Below are 22,457 nucleotides of genomic sequence, written 5' to 3' on the forward strand. Positions count from 1 at the left end.
TTTACTGTTTCCCCGTTAAAATGATTCGCCATTGTTTTGTTAACAGGTTCTCTTTACAGGTCTACTCTAATACGTTCAACATCTACATCTTCCAAAAACATACTTTCCGTCCACCAAAATAGCGTCGTTCTTCCATCCATATAACGTACACTGGTTTCCTGGTTAAGATATCCATGTTCAAGGCCGTACACAGGATATTTTTCGGAGGGGGTTAGGACTGAGGGGGGGAAGGTCTGAAAACAAAAAACTTTAGTACCGGTAACAAGTAGGCCTATTTTTCTACTTCAAATAGATTTTACAAAAAGAAGACGAGTTTGAAATAGTTTTAGGCCAGTACTATTTACAACTCGAAAGGTGATAGGCCAGTACTATTTACAACTCGAAAGGTGAATTCATAGCGATCTGGTCGGCAGACCACGCTATAAAACGTGCGTGCAGTGCGACAAAAAGCTTTCCGTCGTTTGTTTAAAAATGGAGGCAACAATATGTTTCAATGTTAAGTATTAACTTAATTTTAAAAAACCTTCTAGCGCCTTGATAACGTGAAAATATTTCTATATGTGTACTGAAATTGATTTTTAATGTGCAAAATGTTGCAAATTTAAAAAAATTAGAATTTCAATTTATGTTTTCAGTAAATTTGTTACCTATAGGCTATTCACAGAGACACATTTACAGCTGACACAGATTTTATAGGTTAAGTTCATTTGTTTATTTTGCAAATGCTTGTTTGCATAATTCTAATTTATTGTAGGCTGTTTCAAAACCCGTATATGTTGTTTAAAATCCCCCGCCCCGAGTACGAATGACTATCTTCTCTCGCAATTCGGGAAAATTACTCGGTGGGCCATCTGACCGGAAAATTCATTCTTTCAGCATTACCCATATATGGTGTCCGGCTCCATGGCTAAATGGTTAGCATGCTGGCTTTTGGTCACAGGGGTCCCGGGTTCGATTCCCGACAGGGTCGGGAATTTTAACCTTAATTGGTTCATTTCGCTGGCGCGGGAGCTGGTTGTATGTGTCTTCATCATCATTTCATCCTCATCACGACGCGCAGGTCGTCTACAGGCGTCAAATCAAAAGACCTGCATCTGGCGAGCCGAACTTGTTCTCGGACACTTCCGGCACTAAAAGCCATACGCCATTTCATTACCCATATATGGCATGCGGGGTCGTGAGATCCGGGGATTAGGAAGAGTACGGGAGTTTTGCTGCGTGGGTAACTAAGCGATGTCTAAAGTGCTGATGAATGTCAAATGACTCCCTCACAGTGTGAACTGTTACTCATCTTGCTGCATCCATTGTCGTTACAGTAGCAGATTTCAGGCGGCATTGTCCTCTTCTTCTCTTACTACCGCTTTTCCCCACACCAGTGGTGCCACGGGTGCGAACTGTGTCGCACATGTGGATTTGGCCCTGTTTTACGGCCGGGTGCAATTCCTGACGCCAACCCTATGTAGAGCGATGCAATATCTATTGCGTGGTTCTGTGGTGATTGGTAGTGTGTAGTGTCAATAAGAAGAGGGGTGTGTTGGGACAAACTAAAACATCCAGTCCCCGTGCCGGAAGAATTAATCAAACGCCATATAAATCCCCGACCCAACCGGGAATCGAACCCAGGACCCTCTGAACAGAAGGCCTCAATGCTAACTACTGGACTTCTAGAGTTATTCAGTACTGTTCAGTATTCAGAGCATATTTTTGTACTTTCAGTAGTTTGTTTTACCGCACATTATATTTTCTTTTTTCGGAAAGAAAAATCCACAGAACCTACTCCTTTTGAGCTACTGTCTCTTGACTAATACATAAGACGATACACGGGTGTAGCATAAAATTATACCGAGCAAATGCCCGCGCGGTTTGCGCCACGTAGCTATCAACTTGCATTCAGGAGATAGTGGGTTCGAACTCAACTCCCGGCAGCCCTGAAGATGGTATTCCGTTGTTTCCCATTCTCACACCATGGGCCGATGACCTAGATATTAGGCCCCTTTAAACAACAAGCAACAAGCATCCTCACACCAAGCAAATGCTGAGGCTGTGCCTTAATTAAGGCCACAGTAGTTTCTTTCCCACTCCTAGCCCTTTCCTACCCCACCGTCGCCATAAGACCTATCTCCACTTGATGTAAATAAATGTTAGTATGGACTCAATGAATCTTCTCCACCCCCCCCCCCCCCAACATGTTATATTTCTCGCATTTACAACAATGTAGCAGGAAAATTGCTTCAATCAATCAATTTAGGTTCAATCAATCAATACTGATCTGCATTTAGCGCAGTCGCCCTGGTGGCAGATTCCCTATCTGTTGTTATAAAGAAATTTAATGAACATCTCCCTTGGTAAGTTATTCCACCGAGCTCGATAGCTGCAGTCGCTTAAGCGCGGCCAGTATCCAGTATTCGGGAGACAGTGGGTTCGAGCCCCACTGTCGGCAGCCCTGAAGATGGTTTTCCGTGGATTCCCATTTTCACACTAGGGAAATGCTGCGGCTGTACCTTAATTAAGGCCACGGCCGCTTCCTTCCTACTCCTAGCCCTTTCCTGTCCCATCGTCGCCGTAAGACCTATCAGTGTCGGTGCGACGTACAGCAAGTAATTTTTTTTAAGTATTCTAATCCCTAACTCCCCTTCCTATAAACGAATAATTGCCTCTTGAATTCCAGCTTTATCTTCATACTGTGATCTTTCCTACTTTTAAAGACACCTCTCTAACTTATTCATCTACTAATGCCATGTCATTCCACGCCATCTCTCCACTGACAGCTCGGAACATACCCCTTAGTCGAGCAGCTCGTCTCCTTTCTCCCAAGTCTTCCCAGCCCAAACTTCGCAACACTTTTGTAACCCTGCTCTTTCGTCGGAAATCACCCAGAACAAATCGAGCTGCTTTCCAATCCCAGAAGAATTAAGGTATCGCCAAGTGCCTGAAAATGAAAGGCCTCGCAAATCTAATGCCTGAAGAGTTACCGGTACCCATGAGAACTCGCGTAAGATGATGATATTGGGGGCTTATCATGATTAAGTAGAAACAATGCCAGACTCGGGTACGAGTCCCGTGGACCCAACCCACGCTCCCAAATTGAGAGCTCCACGCAGTTACCTCTTTCGGTCGCCTGGTACGACAGGCCGGGGTTACTGTACACGAATTCTACCACCCCAACCATGGGGGTGAGAATCATTAGCATTTTTATTTATTTATTTATTTATTTATTTATTTACCTATTTACTTTACAAGTGGCGGACCGCGCAGAGAGCCATGGAAAGGTCAATGCTAGGCTATACAAAGAAAGATAGGAAAAGAGCTGATGACATCCGGTCTGTTACAAAGGTTAAAGACATCTTAGAGAGAGTACGCTCCTTAAAATGGCAGTGGGCTGGCCATGTTGCACGAAGAAATGATGATAGATGGACAAAACTAGTGCTGGAGTGGAGTCCGAGAGAACATCGAAGGCCTAGAGGAAGACCACCGGACAGATGGGACAAAGATATCAAGAAGATCGCTGGTACCACTTGGATGCGATCTGCCCAAGACCGTTCTACTTGGAGAAGACTGTTGAAGGCCTACCTATACCCACGACTTAAAGAGGCCACATCATTTTAATGATTGAAATGGCTGATTGTTGTTGTTGTTTACAAGTGGCGAACTTACACTTAATCGCATTCTTTGCTATAGGTTAAAATGGTATTTTCCTACAAATTAATACTATAATGATGATGATGGGAACTTTTAACATACAATCTGCAGTGAAAAATGGGGGAATATAATAATATTATATTGACAAAATTCTGCACAAAAATAATTTTTCTTTAAAAGGACAGCCGTTTAGGCTACAGGCCTACAGAATTACCGTAGACATTGTTCTGAAAGTAGGATCTGTAAGTATCGATCAGTGTCAAACATCCGTGAAGTTTCTACCGTACGAGTCAAAGATCCAAGATTTGTCCTTCACAGACATCCGTGCCTGTTACCAAGATGATTCATCACAACCTATCTTTCGGGATTCCTCTGTCGTATTGGTTTAACAATGGGTAGTTTGGAAAATCTAGGTCACCACGCCACGCATTAACAAATCAGCGTGGGCTGTCAATGCTAAACATCCGTATCGCTTGTTTTATTAAAGTCACTTTCATCGCGACCTTTTGGAAAGTAACATGAGATACCGTATTGTCAAGGCCGAAGTGATGATAAAAGTTTTCGAAATCCAGGAAGAAACTCTTGGGCTATATTTGTAGAAGAATCTAAATTATCTAATACCGAGTCACAGCATACTATGAATCGTGCTGATGCAACAGAGACAAAGAAATACGAAACTGTTCTACAAGTCGTATGGGAACCCAAAAAGTACCTCACGTGATTAAGTCATCGGCTAGTTAGATTCCGCATCTGTCTGGAACAAAATGGCGACTGCGCCGGAGAACAAGAACGTCTTCAGTTACTGTAAAGAACAGAAAATGGCAATTTGTTTTGTAACACAACTTGATACATCATGGAATCAAATTGTCAATTATAACTGTTTATTATCAAATCGAAATATTAGAGACCGTATAAATAATACGGTACCTACACGAATTCCTGCTTTCAAATGGAAAGCTTCATAACTTCTTAAAAAACACTGTCCGGCACTTTAGATTGTAGTCGGTCTTGCCTGAATGTTCTGCGTCAGCCTGAGCGAAGCCATAAAATTTTCCTTTCAATGAACAAGCAATACAAACGTCCATTTTGTTCGTCCAATCGGAAACAGCAGCACACTTTACACTGAATATCTTAAACTTACGCTCATTATTATTTACAGCTCAATATTCACAACAAAAGGAAGAATACGCTAAGTACCATTTACGTACACAACAAATACAACAGATTGGCAACAGCAAATGTGATGGGCCGAAAAAGTCAAAATCAGGTCACACGTTCAATTTGTATAACGCTATTATTATTATTATTATTATTGACGGCCCCGTGGTTTAGGGGTACCGTACCTGTCTCTTATCCTGAGGCTCCGGATTAGATTCCCACGTCAGGTCAAGGCTCTAAGTGCCAAGTATTATTAGACTAGTATTATTTTTTTTCCCTAAAATGATCCTCCTACACGATACAATATAATTATTATCGTACTGTATAACAATGACCATACGACTGTAAAGAAATTACCGCACAAAAGCACCCAGAAGGCAGAGGTTCGAATTCTGGGTTGAGATTTTTATCTCAAAAATCACGGGGCGCCAGGAAAGGCATCCGGCCTTAAACCCGTTCGAAACCAAAATGAGCCTGGATGTTCTAGTAACCCCAGAAAAAACTGGAATAAGCCGAAGGAAGTTTTTTATTGATGCATAACTTACAGGACGATAATACTCCCGGAAAAAGGCGATACAATTAACAGATGACAATGGTACTGTTATTTTGCACTTCCTACAGTTTACTTATCTTGTTTAATTCTAGAGTCAACTTGTAATAATGTCACTGGGGACGTTACGACCGAGTGAAATGGTAGCTCGCTGGCTTCACCAACGCCACCGCGGATCAAATGCCGGTCAATGCATGTGAGAAATTTGAAGTGAAGATGTATGCCCTTGTCGCTGGGATTTCGGGTAATACTGGAGGTTCTATGGCTATATATCAACAGTCACGTAAAATCAATCAATCACCACTGATATGCATTTAGGGCAGTCGTCCAGGTGGCAGACTCCCTATCTGTCGTTTATCTAGTATTTTCTTAAATAACTGCAAAATAATTTGGAAATTTATTGAACTCTCCCTTGGTAAATTATTCCAATCCGTAACTCCCCTTCCTATAACGAATATTTGCCACAATTTGTCCTTCATATTGTGATCCTTTCTACATTTAAAAACACCACTCAGATTAATTCGTCTACTAATGTGACTGACAGTTCGGAACATCCTACTTATTAGTCGAACAGCTCGTCTCCTTTCTCCTATGTCTTCCCAGCCCAAACTTCGAAACATTTTCTTAACGCTCTCTCTTGTCGGAAATCACCCAGAAGAAATCGAGCTGCTTTCCTTTGCATTTTTCTAGTTCTCCAATTAAGTAATCCTGGTGAGGGTCCCATACACTGGAACCATACTCTATTATCTTACCAGAGTCTTACATGCCCTCTTTACATCCTTACTACAATCCTTAAATACCTTCATAACTAGGTGCAAAGACATGTAATCTTTATATACAATACCGTTTATGTGACTGCCCCAATGAAAATATTTCCTTATATTAACACCTAGGTACCGTACTTACAGTGGTCCCCATAAGGAACCTTCACCCCATCAACACAGTAATTAAACCTGAGAGGACTTTCCCTATTAGTGAAACTCACAATAGGATTATAACAAGTTACTTTCTTGGGCGGAGTCCATTAATCCTCAACGTAACCTATAATCCTTCACACGTCTTACGTGAGATGCCATCAACGACGCTGGATCATATGTACAGAAGAGCCTCGTGCATCGAGTTATTTCCTAACTGGGCCTTTATATTTTCGGAACAAGATGGCCAGATTATTTACGGATACAAAATATCCACTTATTCTAGTGCACAATTTCCACCGAGCGAGTTCGCCATGCGGTTAAGGTCGCGCAGCTGTGGGCTTGCACTAGGCAGATAGTAGGTTCGATTCCCACCGTCGCCAGCCCTGAAGATGGTTTTCCGTTGCTTCCCATTTTCACACCAGGCAAATGCTGGGGCTGTACCTTAATTGAGCCCACGGCCACTGACCTCCCTTGGACAAATCTCGTTTTTTTCCCATCCCAACTGAGATTGCGAGATCCATGGTGTCTCTCCTTCTCACGCCCTTCCCTTTCGCTGGTATTACACTATCACAGAAATTTGTCAAAGATCTTTTGTAAAATATTTTGTGAAAGTTAACTTTTATAAAAGATAATAATATACTGCCATTACAGCATTACACTACACAATATTTTTATCATAGTTCATCAAAAATGTATGGGCAGTTGTGCGCATGTTTGGCTACTGTTACTTTTTACCTGCACTATTAATGGCAAAAATTATCATCAAATGTACTAGTATGTTTTAAATTAAACCATCACAAGTTCTACATCTGACTGCTCGTTCATACAAGTTTAAAACCCATCTGGTTTTAGGTCAGGGTGCAGAAATTTTGACTGAACTGAGGAGCCAGCCCAAAATTTTAGGAGCAAGCAAGTATCCCACCAACCTGACATCTATAAATAATCGAGTTGCGTTAATTAGCGTTGACTAAGGTATTATAGGTATTACTTTGATTACTCTTAACATTTAACCGTCCAGAAATATGAAATTAATGAACTACTGTATAGGAGTAGGCCTATATACTGTAAACTCTAGTCAGCTTTGTTCTACCCTCAGAAGATACTGAACATAGACTTACAGTCTTACAGATTAATTATCTAAATCTTGCATGGTCGTTTTGTGACCATGATGTGCCTTGCGGACTTGTTAATAGCCACTGGTCTACAGCCCTTACAGGAACAAATTCATTTACTGCAGGTACATTTATATTACACATCATCATATCACACAGGAGTTTGTTTCTAATGACGATCTGAATTGGTCTTGTATAAGGTACGATACATCATTCGTTATTGGAAGAGAAGTTACTCTATTACCGGTACCGTACTTATGTATTTTTTCCTATTCAAGGAACTGAGGTTGTATTAGTTCGCGAAATAGCAGAGAGTATATTATTATTATTATTATTATTATTATTATTATTATTATTATTATATTATTACTCTTATTACCCGAAAAGTACTCTGGAGACGCTACAGCAACAATGGGAGGTGGACGTTTTACGAGGCAATAGCTAATCAAAATGGCGGATATGCCACATCATCGGTGGCCATGTCACACGCACTGGAAAGTAGCACGCCATCTTCATGTTGACTTCACACTAATTTTCTAGTTCGATTATAATTCACGTATTCAGACGCAAAAATTCTGGAATAGTGGGGTAGCTTACTCAAGTGTCTCGGGTTCGTATCTCTGGTACGGTACTTCTGTCAAGATTTTCACAAGGATCAGACAAGAAAACTAAGCATGTGTGCTTTGCTAATCTCATGTAAACGTAAGATGGTACAGAAAAAAAGAAAATATGTACAGAGGTGAAAAATTCCATCTCAAGTTACAAGAAGAGCCCATGAAACCAACAACAAAACAACCCACAATATTCTTATCAAATCACATCATACAATTGCACGGTACTCTGAAAATACTAACAGAACAAGCATATCAACTCACATACTGATATAACTATAGAAAGTACAGACCTAGATCCGGAAATAGCTCTTGTAATCCCGTTATTTGTTGGACAGGATACATAGCTACAAAGGAACTGAGCATTTAACGACGTGAATTAAAAAATAAGAAAAAAAATCAGTCACTAATTCTGACTTTTAAAAACCATCAGTGAGTAATTCCAAGCAGTCAGAGTCCCATTCAAGTAATCTGAAAGCTCACTTAGCTGAAATGATAGCGTATTTAATGAAAAAATGTGTGGAGACGGGTCTCCTTGGAATATACCCCCACCCAGTAGCGTACGCAATGGGAGGGAGAGGTACCTGGTTTAACCCCACTCCCACAACAATCAACTTCTCTTTTTTAAGTGAAACATAACATACTAAACTTTATTAATTGAATCCCTGTGTTAGTTTCTTACAAAGTAACACCTGCAACCAGAAGCAATAATAATAATAATAATAATAATAATAATAATAATAATAATAATAATAATAATAATAATAATAATAATAATAATAATAATAATTCCACTATTCCAAGCACACAAGTCTGAGGGTTGAAAATATAAACCCGAATTCTTGGTTTACAATTACTAAACAGTAAATCTATTTACAACATTGTACCGAGTAATAGCATTTGAATGAACAGTCCTAAAAAGTCCTTGGCTGAATGGTCAGCGCTGAGGCCTTCGGTCCCGGGTTCGATTCCCGGCCGGGTCGGGGATTTTAATCGCATCTGATTCATTCTTCTGGCTCGGGGAAGGGGTGTTTTTGTTCGTCCCAACACTCCTCGTCAAATTCAAACACACCACACTGCCAACCACCACAGAAACACGCAATAGTAATCACATCCGTCCATGCAGGGTAGGCGTCAGGGAAGGCCTTAAACCCGGCCCAAACCGAAATGAGCCTGGATGGCTCTAGTGACCCCAGAAATAACTGGAATAAGCCGAAGGAAATTTTTTATTGATTGCATAACTTACAGGACGATAATACTCCCGGAATAAGGCGATACCATTAACAGATGACAGTGGTGCTGTTGGAGCCTCCGTGGCTCAGACGGCAGCGCGTCGGCCTCTCACCGCTGGATACCGTGGTTCAAATCCCGGTCTCTCCACGTGAGATTTGTGCTGGACAAAGCGGAGGCGGGACAGGTTTTTCTCCGGGTACTCCGGTTTTCCCTGTCACCTTTCATTCCAGCAACACTCTCCATTATCATTTCATAGCATTTATCACTCATTAATAAATCACCTTGGGAGTGGGGCGACCCCATTGTAATAACAGCCTATATAAGCTTCATTCATTACATCCTTGACCCGGTCAATGACTGGAAAACAGGTTGTAGGTTTTCATTTTCATTAGTGCTGTTATTTTGCACTTCCGATCGCCGGGCTGAGTGGCTCAGACGGTTGAGGCGCTGGCCTTCTGACCCCAACGTGGCAGGTTCGATCCTGGCTCAGTCCGGTGGTATTTGAAGGTGCTCAAATACACCAGCCTCGTGTCGGTCGATTTACTGGCGCGTAAAAGAACTCCTGCGGGACTAAATTCCGGCACCTCGGCGTCTCCGAAAACCGTAAAGGAGTAGTTAGTAGGACGTAAAGCAAATAGCATTTATTCTTAAGTCAACTTGTAATAATGATACTGGGGACGTTATGACCGAGTGGAATGGTAGCTCGCTGGCTTCTCACCAACGCCACCGCGGATCAAATTCCGGTCAATGCATGTGAGAATTTTGAAATTATTTACGTCCCTGTGATTCGGATTTCCGGTAATACTGGAGGTTCTATGGCTATGATCTCGACATCAACAGTCAAGTATAATAACAAACTTACTTGCTTGGGCGGAGTCCATTACTCCTGAAGGTAACCTATCATCTTTCATACATCTTGCGTGAGATTCCATCACCGAAGCTGGATCATATGTACAGTACAGCCTCCTGCATAGAGATCTTTCATAACTGGGCCTTTATAGTTTCGGAATTAACCTAGCCAGATTACTTCTTCATCTACCGTTTTTCCCATACCTGTGGGGTTGCGGGTGCGAACTGTGTCACACATGAGGATTTGGCCTTGTTTTACGGCCGGGTGCCCTTTCTGACGCCAATCCTATATGGACGGATGTAATCAGTAATCACTATTGCGTGTTTCTGTGGTAGTGTAGTGTGTTGTGGGAGTATGAGGAGGAAAGTGTTGGAACAAACACAAACACCCAGTCCCCGGGCCAGAAGAATTAATCAGAGGCGATTCAAATTCCCGACCCGGCCGGGAATCGAACCCGAGACTCTCTCAACCGAAGGCCTGGCCAGATTACTCAAGGATACAAATGATCTACTTATTCTGGTGCACAATTTCCACCGAGCGAGTTGGCCGTGCGGTTAGGGTCGAGCAGCTGTGAGCTTGCACTCGGTAGATGTTAGGTTTGATTCCTACCGTCGCCAGCCCTGGAGATGGTTTTCCGTTGCTTCCCATTTTCACACCAGGCAAATGCTGGGGCTGTACTTTAATTGAGCCTACGGTCAATACCTTCCCAATCCTAGCTCTTTCCAATCCTTCCATCGCCGAAAACCTTCCCTTTCTGACCTCCTTTGGAGAAATCTCGTTCTTTTCCCACCACAACTGAGATTGCGAGATCCATGGTGCCTTTCCTTCACACGCCCTAACACTATCACAGAATTTTGTCACAGATCTCTTGTAAAATATTTTGTGAAAGTTAACTTTTATAAGAGATTATAATATACTGCCACTGCAGCATTAAACTACACAAAAGAAATGTATCATAGTTCAGCAAAAATGAAAGGACAGTTGTGCGCATGTTTGGCTATGGTTAGATTTATTTGCACTATTAATGACAAGAATTCTCACAAAATGTACCGGTATGTTTTAAATTAAACCATTACAAATTCTACATCTGTCTGTTCGTTTAAAACCCACCTGGTTTTAGGTCAGGGTGTAGAAATTTCGTCTGAATTTGAAGAGCCAGCCCAAAAGTTTAGGGGCCAGCAAGTATCCCACCAACTTGACACCTATAAACAAGCGAGTTGCGATACTTAGCGTTGACTTGGTATTACTTTTACTAATCTTAACATTTAAACCGTCTGAAAATATTAAACTGAAGAGTTATAGCAGGTCTACTAGCTGCAAACGCTAGTCAGCTTCGTTTTACTAAATTCAGAAGATAGCGAACATAGACTTACAGTCCAAGAGGTTAATGATCTAATTCTTGCATGGTCGTTTTGTGACCACGGACGTGCCTTGTAGACTTGCTACCAATAGCCACTGATCTACAGCCCTTGCAGTATCAAATTAATTTACTGCAGGTACAGTCATATTACACATCATCAGATCTGTTTGTTTCAAATGCCGATCTGAATTGCTCTTGTATAGTGCATCTCTGCCGGGCTGAGTGGCTCAGACGGTTGGGGCGCTGGCCTTCTGATCCCAACTTGGTAGGTTCGATCCTGGCTCAGTCCGGTGGTAGTTGAAGGTGCTCAAAAACGTCATCCTCGTGTCGGTAGATTTACTGGCACGTAAAAGAACTCCTACAGGGCTAAATTCCGGAACCTCGGCGTCTCCGAAAGGCATAAAAGTAGTTAGTGGTGGGTAAAGCAAATAACATTATTAGTATGATGCGCCTGATTAAATCCTCGATAACACTAGAATAGGAAATAGGCCTATGTCACTGCTCGCCAATTCCAACAGTTTTATTTTTTATTTTTTTGACACGTAGCACTAATTTGGTATGCATTTTATGTAGGTACCACCGTTTTCACATACTGCAAGTTGCTCCCTGAAATGTTCTGCCAACATTGAGATGTCATCAACACCATAATTTTCGAGATCAGTTCCAGTTAGCCTTGCAGAGGTATCAAATAAAGTTGGGCACTTCTCTACAGTTCCATGTTACGCACATCCGCTATGTACTATAGTCAGTGCTAAGTCTCTCTGCACGTCCATCCAGATACAGGGTGCCCTGTGCAGAGAAAAATATTTTGACCTATGCTATCTTTGGTCTCGCAGTTATTTATTTTCGAGAAGATCCTGACGGTTTCAAACTTGTTCAGTGACGCCACGTTATATGTCACATCATATTTATGGTTAGGAGAAGAAAGAAAGTATGAACAAACGTTAAACAGATTTTTTTCGGGGAGACCGAAACTTAGGCGCCAGTAGCAAAAATTTCAAACCAAGCAACTCAAAGTTGAAAACATCCTAGGGATATGAGCTGATACGTATTTTAGGTAAATAAAATATAATAATATAATAATAAAGTATATTCTGTATTTATTCCTAAAAATTACAATTATTTTCTTAATCGTCGTTATCCGGTCGGTTAGATTAGCAGTTTACCTTTTTTCCCTACCACTGAAAATGAAAACCTACAACTTGTTTTCCAATCATTGACCGGGTCAGGGATGTAATGAATGAAGCATACATAGGCTGTTAGTACGATGGGGTCGCCACTCCCAAAGTGATATATTAATGACTGATAGATGCTATGAAATGAGAACGGAGAGTGTTGCTGGAATGAAAGATGACAGGGAAAACCGGAGTACCCGGAGAAAAACCTATCCCGCCTCCGCTTTGTCCAGCACAAATCTCACATGGAGTGACCGGGATTTGAACCACGGTATCCAGCGGTGAGAGGCCGACGCGCTGCCGTCTGAACCACGGAGGCTCCTCCCTACCACTACAAGCACTAAAGTGTCAATGCATTGTTTCGCTTAAGCACCACTACGACCGCTAATGTGAGTCAATGCAGTTTTTCATTTAAGCCCTTATAACTACAATCGGTGTGGACATTTAAAAAAAAAAATCAAAAAGCGCCTGAGAGGATCGAACTACGCAACATATTAAAGAAAGAATTGTACAAATCTAGGATTTGAATCGAAAAAGAAAACGAGTAAAGAAACAAGCGATTTTAGGCTGATTTTTCCGGAACTGCATTCAGGCCAGAAGTTATTTCCGAAATTCTAGTTTGATAGAACTATCCAAAACTCACTATTTGAAACCTTAAGCCCTTAAACTTTCGGCACAACTGAGGAAATTGCTTAGTTAAGTTTTTTGTAGTATGGGGGCAAAATACACATGCAGTCTTAAATTTCTATTTTTATATTCCTGGTGCCTTATGCTGTACATTTCATACTTTGAAATAAGCAGTTTTGTTGTAGCAACATTCCAACTGAACCTACGATCCGCCATTTTGAATGTAACTAGTCAAATCTTTTACAAAAGGAGCATGATGCTCATAGCTTTTACAAAAGGGCATTTTATAAAATATTCCTCCATGACACTGTCATGATGTTTTATAAAAGATCTTTGACAAATTTCTTTGATAGTGTAATACCAGCCTTTCTTCTACCAATTACTTCATTCTTTGAAGGCTCGGACTTCTTCCTTCGATTCCTCTGATTAGTATTAAAAGAGCTTGGTTACCCATTGTACTTCATCTTAAAACACATAACCAGCGCCACCTACGTAACTCTGTATGGCATATAAAATTAATGAAAAACCACAAAATGGAAACCGACTACACTCGAAAAATCATAGTAAAAATGTTCCTGTGTCCCTAAGGTGTCCTAACAATGTGGTCACTTTTATAGCGACACTTAAAACATTTTAGGGAAATAGGCTAAAGTCGTAACATGCTCCTACAAATTAATCTATCGTGGGAAATGTAGTAATTGGGTTTCCATACAATGTTTAGGGGGGAAATGAGACATTTGTTGAAAATTTAAACAAAATTTAAACAAACGGATATTAGTTGGCTACATTTTTTTATATGTTCGTACAAAAGGAGAATTGAGTACGTTGCGTATTCTTAAATACAATTGGACTTTTAAGTCCTTATTAGTAGCGACCCCAGATAAGCGGAGAAAAGACCAGAAAGATGACAGAATGAATTTTGGCCCCTTAGTTTGAAGAACGTTTAGAACCCGATTCGCTGTTTACTATGTAAAACGGACTATTTAACAAGTTGTATGCATTTATCATTGAAATCATATTTGTCGACTTTTACATCAATCACCCTAAATCTGCATTTAGGGTTGTCGTCCAGGTTGCAGATTCCCTATCAATTGTTTACCTAGTCTTTTCGTAAATGAGTTCAAAAACTTTAGAAATGTATTGCTAATTTATTCCAGTCTCCAATTCTCCCTATTTGTTGCAGTCTATCAAGTTGAATTTCAACTGTATCTTCATATTTTGACCTTCCAGTGTATTCTAGGGATGATAATATTGATAACAAGCCGGAATGGTAGATGGGCAAAGCAGATAGAGTGCAGATAAAGGGAGTAAGGTCTTTGGCTAGTACAAAAATATTGGATAGAATGATGCCAAACATTGAATATGGTAAAAAGTTTACAGGAACTTAATTCAGCAGTTAAAGCCAAGTTATTGTATGGAGCAGAAATTTGGAGAGTAGATGACTGAATGGTAACAACAGATGTGGTCTGCAGTAAATTTGCTAAAATAATGGGACTGGCAAGCTGCACTGCAAACGGAGGGTGTGAGAATGACATGTAAACAGATGAGTATATGGGAATATATATGTTAAAAGAATAGTTAAGTATTGGTTGAGACTAAAAACGAGTGCAGGAGGTGAAATTCTAAGGCCAGAATATCCACCGCAAATGAAATCAAAATGGGGGTTACTGTACTTGGAACGGGAGGGTGTGTGTGTGTGTGATGAAGAGACTACTAAAAGGGAGCACCGATAGGCCCTATATAAGAATAAAGCTATAAGGCAAGGAAAAGTCAATATCCTACATTTTCCGAAATAGATATAGGCCTATATAGGCTAGAACTGGCACACAAATTTTATTGGAAGATTATAAAGAAACGAGAAAAATAAAGAGTAAAATGTACATATATGGGAGGGAGATCGATAAAAATAAACATTAATTTTTCTTCACGTTCGTGTTAGGTTACTAAACAGAGAACTAAAAAACAGGGATAACTGAAAAACTATGTAATTTTGTCAAAATGAGTAGGCCTACGTAGACTATGACAAAATCTACGAAACAACTATACCTACTGTGCAAGTTCGTCTAATTATTTTTGGAACGTATTGGTTACCGGAATATCTTACGCAGTTTTTATTATAAACAACTAAGTGCCTGAATTAGTAAAGATTACAATAAATTAATAATCTCCCCCAGTTGCTGATCATTCGTTATTGGATGAGAAGTTATTTAATTTATTGTTTATTCCTATTCAAGGTACTGAGGAAGTATTAGTTCACGAAATAGGTGAGACCATACGATTATCATTATTTCTCCAAAGTACTCTGGAGACGCTACAGCGCGCAACAGCAACAATACGAGATGGACGCTTTACGACGCAATAGGTAATCAAAATGGCGGATATGCCACATCATCGGTAGCCATGACACACGCACTGGAAAGTAGCACGCCATCTTCATGTTGACTTCGCACTAATTATCTAGTTTTATTGTAATTCACGTATTCGGACACAAAAATTCTGAAACAGTGGGGTAGCTACCCAATTGTCTCGGGTTCCAATCTCTGTTATTTCTGTCAAGATTTTCACTAGGGTCAGACAAAAAACTAAGCATGTGTGCTCCGCTAATCTCATGTAAACGTACGATGTTACTGGGGGGGGGAATGTACAGAGGAGAAAAGTTTTATCTCAAGTTACAAGAACCCATGAAACCACATCAACAAAACACAACAAATGTTAAGGTTACACAGTAGGCTATTCTTAACTACTGCAAGTCACATCATACAACTACATTGTACTCTGAAAATAACAACAGAACAAGCATATTAACCCACAATATAACATAGAAAGTGCAATACAGACCTATATCTGGAAAGAGTAGTTCAAGTTGGACAGGATACATAGCTACGAAGGAACTGAACATTTAATGACGTGTACCGTATTAAAAAATCAGTCACTAATTCTGACTTTTTAAAAACTATCAGTAACTAATTTCAAGCAGTCAAGAGCTCCTATCCAAGTGATCTGAAAAGCTCACTTAGCTGAAATGGTAGCGTATTTAATGAGAAAATGTGAGGGGACGGGTCTCCTTGGAAAATACCCCTACCCAGTAGCGTACGCAATGGTGGGGGGGGGGAAGAGGTATTGGGTTTAACCCCACCCCCACATCATCATTTCGGCTTCTGTTTCTTAAGTGAAACATAACATACTGAACATTATTCATTGAATCCCTTTGTTAATTTATCACATTCAAAGTCACACCTGCAATAATAATAATAATAATAATAATAATAATAATTTCACAGTTCCAAGCACACAAGCCTGAGTGTTGAAAATTTAAACCCGAATTCTTGGTTTATAGTTCCTAAACGGTTAACATAATTACATTGTACCTATTAATTGCATTTAAATGAACACTATTATAAAAACTCCTTGGCGGAATGGTCAGCGTTGAGGCCTTCGGTTTAGAGGGTCCCGGGTTCGAGGATTTTAATCGCGTCTGATTAATTCTTCTAGCTCGGGGACTGGGGGTTTGTCCCAACACCCTTCTCTTCAAATTCAGACAACACACCACACTACACTACCACAGAAACACGAAATAGTAATCACATCTCTCCAAATAGGGTTGCGTCAGGAACGGCATCCGGCAGTAAAACAGGGCAAAATCACATACATACATACATACATACATACATACATACATACATACATATGTAACAACACAGATCGCACCTGTGACCCCACAGGTGTGGGAAAAGCGGTGGAAGAAGAAGAGGAAGAACAGCCTTTTTAAAAAATCTGCGTACGGCACTGCCCCCATCCCTTTCCATGACGGAAAGAACAAAACATTCGCCTTCGTAAATATCAAACTTGTATAATTTAGAACAGCATTACGGAAAATACATTGCAGCCTCAACATGATTATGGAGGAAAAGGATCGGAATTACTAAGTTGTGTGCGATGAGTAGCACTTTATCAATGGTCAATGTTCGACGATGTAATGAAAGTGTTACCTCATTCCCACTATGCTCCGTTATAGCACTTGCTGTGGCATTCAGTGTCCTCTTGACTCAAAATCGCAAAACCTATGGGTGGTGATTCTGAGGATTCAATTAGCCTTCTGACCAACATCACAAACAGGTATATTTTCACAAGAACATTCAGGTCTGTATCGCCATATGGGTGAGGTTCTCCGCATAACATACTTCAGATAAACTGTTAATAAGATCAAGATGATGGTTGTCATATCTTGGCTGGCTGTCTGTGCAGAGAGCTGTGGTCATATTCATTCTGCCCTATCCTGTGCTTATCTTCTCATTGCTACGTAACTCTCGCATCCTGCATTTAATGTTTTCACAACCTGGCCTCCCCCTATATTTCTCGATTTAAAAAAATATTGAAAACTGACTTCCAATCAATTTCATCATCTAGTCAAATTTCGCACAACTGGAAACTGACTCAGCATATGTTCATTTTGTGAACCGATTAACCTTTCAACTAAGATACAGTAACTTTCGGTAACACCACATTTCAATGACTTAAAAGCTTCTCCTTTCGGCAAGAGTTATTGTTCCTGTCTGTACTCCCGTACTATGCCACTCTCCACAAAAGCCTTCAGAAACATCTTTCTCAGATCCGAATAATAATTTTGCTATAAGGGGGAGATACCACAATCCCGGAATTTCATTTGAAAAAGTGCCTACGGGTATACTGATCTGGCAATGGTAAGTCTGTTCTGGGATTCGAACTAGTAACCATGCTCAGAGAAGGCGAGAGAATTAGTTCAGAGCTGATGTTCTAACATTGATGGTTCCACTCAACCTCATCAAGAAGCAATTCATAGTAATATTGCCTTCGTGATGTACGGTAAATAACCAAGGAACACTTTGCAATACCTGCAACAGAAAATATGTTCGCACGGGAAACAAGGCAAGTCATAGGGAAAACACGAAATCACTTGGTTTCACTTAAATTACAGATTGCGTTGCTTTAGGGGTTTGTATTTTAATATAGTACTCAAAAATTTAAAAGTCGTATCATGTCGTAGGAAAGGGAAATAAGGAGATATTTCATGAATGATTGTTTAAAATTTATTTGATGCACAACACTTTTCAGTATTAATTCATCTTCTTTTGCCTAATGGAGGGTTTTGATAGCGTAGGTATTTTCATGGCATTCAAAACGACCACGTCATCCCGCAATAGGGTAGGCCATCGTGAGTACAGATTGGTGGATGATGTTTGGTTATAAAAAAAAAAAAAAAAAAAAAACTTCTCCGATGGTCGCGACCAACGCCACCTGTCGCGACTAGCGAGAGGCAGCGGAAAATGAGTCATACCTCACCGCCGGCTAGGGATACATTGCGCAACATTCCTGAGTCACCTGATAATGAGAATTTTTGTTTGGGTGAGAAACAGGAATACGTGGATATGTTTACAAACAAGAACTAATTTATTGGAAGGGGATTAGTAATACATGCCTTGCCCAACACTTCCGAAATACACCTGTTGCTTTCAGCTCAGAACATCTACACTGATGCCAACAGCACTATTGCATCATCTGAAATGTCACCGGCACAGACCATACTCGGCGGTCGTTCAATTACCTCGCGGGGAATAGTTTTATAATACAACTGAGGTAATTGTGAATTTCCACAAAAGTAAACAATGGCAATATATTACACACCAGTATATGATACAGACTCCAAATTAAATTATGAAATATATACAGGCCTATCTCAATGTTTCCCGAATTACTATATATCGTAATTTAATAGTTTTCGCTGATCAAATAGTTACTATTCGGCTTTTTTCAATTCTGAAGTAAATGTCTGCTGAACACTAGAAGCTGGTCGATGCATCAAGTATTACAATTTCCATATCAACATAATAAATTTAAGGCACTAACAATTTATTATGCACGTAATCAAAGTATATGAATGTGCTTTACTCACCCTTTCTACCCTTCATTTTCAGGCATACACACACCATACCTAAGAAATCACGCGTCTTTATTTTTTAACTCTAAATCCCCACCTGCTTACGACAAGCTCCACTAAAGCACTGCCGGAGAGGCAAATTCTTCACAAGAATTTGAGCAGGTTAAAGCTTGTCTCCCAAGGAACACCTCCTTTCGGAGTAGTTTCTCAATCTTGACAGCTGCTCAACTGCATGGTAAACAACGCCATCTACTTTCGTTACTAATGTATTCTCTATGGAATACATTACTGAGTGAGAAAAGTTTGGTTATATGTGTTTACATTAAATGTATTATTTACATAAGTGGTAAATTCTATCAGTGAAATGCGATATGTTTTTGCTTTAGATTTCATAAATGAAGTCTCCTTCGTATGCTTTCCTGCAGTCATATTTAGAGGTTAAGAGGTTAAGACGACCTGTTTGTTTTTGACTAGATTGATCATTTAAAATAATAGCTTGGATTTTAATATTTTCTTTGCTTATTTACTAGTATTTTATTCCACTTTGTTGCATAAGTGTGATACAGTCATTCATATGCACGATACAGTATGACAGTTAATGGATGTTAAAGTGAATGTGTCTGATATTGCTGTATTCTGTAAAACACTCTTCAGCTTATCTCAGCGATTACTGGGGTCGCTAGAGCCACCCTCACTCATTGTAGTTTTGACTGGATGCCTTTCCTGACGTCATAGACTTTTTTTAGATGCAAATCTCAATCCAGCATCGACCTGGATTCGAAATACGGTCTTCCGGTGAAGCCAGCAGCTAAGCCGCCGAGCTAATTACGGCCCCCCTCTATAAATTGGATAAAACTTGTGCAGTGTTTATTATTTACTATTTTTGTTTGGGTCATCAGTGCATGGGCTGGTTTGATGCAGCTCTCCGTACCACTCTGCCCTGTGCTACATAACCACCACATCTTTGTGGCAACCTCCTCATGGGGGGAGTTTTGTTAATCAATCTAATCACATTTGGACTGTTCAGTCTTCATATATTGCGTATCTTTCATATTGTCCTTTTGCAACATGTTCCTTGAAACTTCCCATCTCTCTCAATTCATTCAGCCTAGCTTCATTCCATCCCTTCGCATTCCTTTCTTTCTTTCTTTCTTTCTTTCTTTCTTTGATTTGTTAACTTCAGATGGCATTCCATGTGTACCGGTATCAAGCTATGGTTTTAGTCTATGTCTGTTAGTGGGAAGGCCTTGCAGTCCAGCACCTGATTTCTGATTAATTAAGACTCCTGTATATATTTTCCAGACTCTCACTGTCTTGTCCACCTAGACAGCCATTATTGGTGCGTTTTGAAAGTTGTCAGCAAAGATTAAATATAATGATCAGGGCAAAATTTAACAAGCCAGCTACCTCTTTCATTTATTTATTTATTTATTTATTTATTTATTTATTTATTTATTTATTTATTTATTTATTCACAAAGCACAAGATACAGCTACACTGAGCAAATTTCACTTGCACTGTCAACAGACTATTTAACAAATGTAAACTTTCATAATAAAATATAACAAACATAACAAAATATAACAAGATCAGGTACACAGCGTACTAATAATAATTGTCAAAATCGAAAACCATGAGAATGTCCATGTTCATAGCCAAGTCGTCGTGGGTCAAAATGATGGTATAATCCCTTCACATCAACTTATCTTTAAGCGACTATTTACACCCCTCTCGAATATGCTTTTATTTGATGCTATATCAAGCTCTTGTCTCCTATTAATATTGTTAAAGAGTGTTGGGAGACTGATTAGGAAAGATCGTTGAAGTATTGAGTGCTGAGTGTGGGGAATGTGGAGAAGGTCTTCGGTTCTGGTGGAGCGGGAAGGAATATGGAGAGAGAAGAGTGAGACAAGATGTTCCGAGCGGTAATGCCCATTTAAGATCCCGTGGAGGAAACTCAGGTCAGCTACCTGTCGCCTGATGTGGAGCGGTGACATATCAATTGCCATTAATACCTGCTGCGTAGACAGTTTTCTGAGCTTGGGGTTTCTGTTCCTTACAATTGCAGCAAAGAAGGACACTGCCCTGTCTAACTGCTTAGTATTGGTGGGGGGAGGCTCTTGTCCAAATGGTTGTATGTGTTTCTATGTGGGTCTTAAATTGTAATTTTGTATCGAATATTACACCTAGGTCACGCTGTTGCATAACTGAGTTTGTCGAGTAGATGATGTTGGTAGAGGAGATTTACGTTGTGTTATGGTCATGTAGCTGCATTTTTGTGAATTGGGGATAAGTTTCCAAGTACGGCACCAGTTCGAGAGGGCATTAACTGAGGACTGTAGCTGGATTCCTGATCTCCCTAAATATCTTGTAGTCGTCAGCAAAGAGTAGCGTATTTGCTGTTTCGTTGAGTTCTGACGGCAGATCGTCCATAAACAAAGAGAACAGCAAGGGGCCAAGAGTACTGCCTTGTGGGACACCGGAGGTGACTGGTAACCATGAGGATGAAGTGCCTGATATTACCACTCTCTGCCAACAGCTATGTAGGAAGCCAGCAAGAAGGGTCAGAAGACTGCCATGTATATTAAATCGTTCATAGAGTGTATGTAGCAACAGAGTATGGTCTACAGAATCGAAAGCTTTCAAAATTTCTAAGTAGCAGATATCCAGCTGTGATTTAGCTACAATGGCATGTGATGCAAAGCTATGCAGGGTGGCAAGGTTTGTTAGACAAGAGCCACCTGGTAGAAAACCATGCTGCTTGGTTGAGATATACGGCAAAGTGAATGCGGGGAGACGCTGGTATATAATTTTTTTAAAGATAAAGGACAATATGGGGAGAATAGAAATTGGTCGGTAAGATGAAACATTCAATTTGTTGCCTGATTTGAGAAGTGGAACAATATTTGCCTGTTTCCAGGTAATAGGAAAATAGCCCGGGGTAAAACATCTGTTAAATAATTTAGAGAGAGGGTCGCAAAGAGTGCTGGCAGTATTTTTTAAGAAAAGAGGAGCTATAGTATCGGCACCGGTAACTTTGTTGGTACAAAGAATTTGAAGAAGGGTTATGAACTTCACATGGTGTGGTAGTTATGCTTGATGGGGTTCTGTTTGAAGCTGTACCTATTGGAGGGAGTGGTTGGTTTTGTAAGTGAGGGGAGAAGTTGGAGAAGAAATACCTGTTGAACAGTTCATTGCGATCGGCGCCGTCTGCTGTTGCATCGTTGTGTTTCACGCTGACAGGAATCTGCTCCGTCCTCCTCCGTGTGTTGATGAGACTCCAGTAGTGCTTGGGATTGCTGCGGATGTTT

At 40.3% G+C, this 22,457-nt stretch overlaps 1 protein-coding gene across 3 annotated transcripts in view; it reads right to left on the reverse strand.

Annotated features, from left to right (window-relative positions):
• Positions 1-22,457, reverse strand: part of LOC136882304 (uncharacterized) — a 124,999-nt gene that overhangs the window by 89,778 nt on the left and 12,764 nt on the right. For 2 of the 3 annotated variants that reach the window (XM_067154877.2, XM_067154876.2), the window contains exon 1: positions 19,162-19,261. The exons of the other annotated variant lie outside the window; for it this stretch is intronic. In XM_067154877.2, the coding sequence (XP_067010978.2) occupies positions 19,162-19,198 (37 nt within the window). In that variant the 5' untranslated portion in view covers positions 19,199-19,261. Of the gene's footprint in view, positions 1-19,161; positions 19,262-22,457 lie in introns of those variants that run through there. 3 annotated transcript variants of the gene reach the window in all.

This window comes from Anabrus simplex, chromosome 10, assembly GCF_040414725.1.
Source record: "Anabrus simplex isolate iqAnaSimp1 chromosome 10, ASM4041472v1, whole genome shotgun sequence".
NCBI classification, from domain to species: Eukaryota; Metazoa; Arthropoda; class Insecta; order Orthoptera; family Tettigoniidae; genus Anabrus; species Anabrus simplex.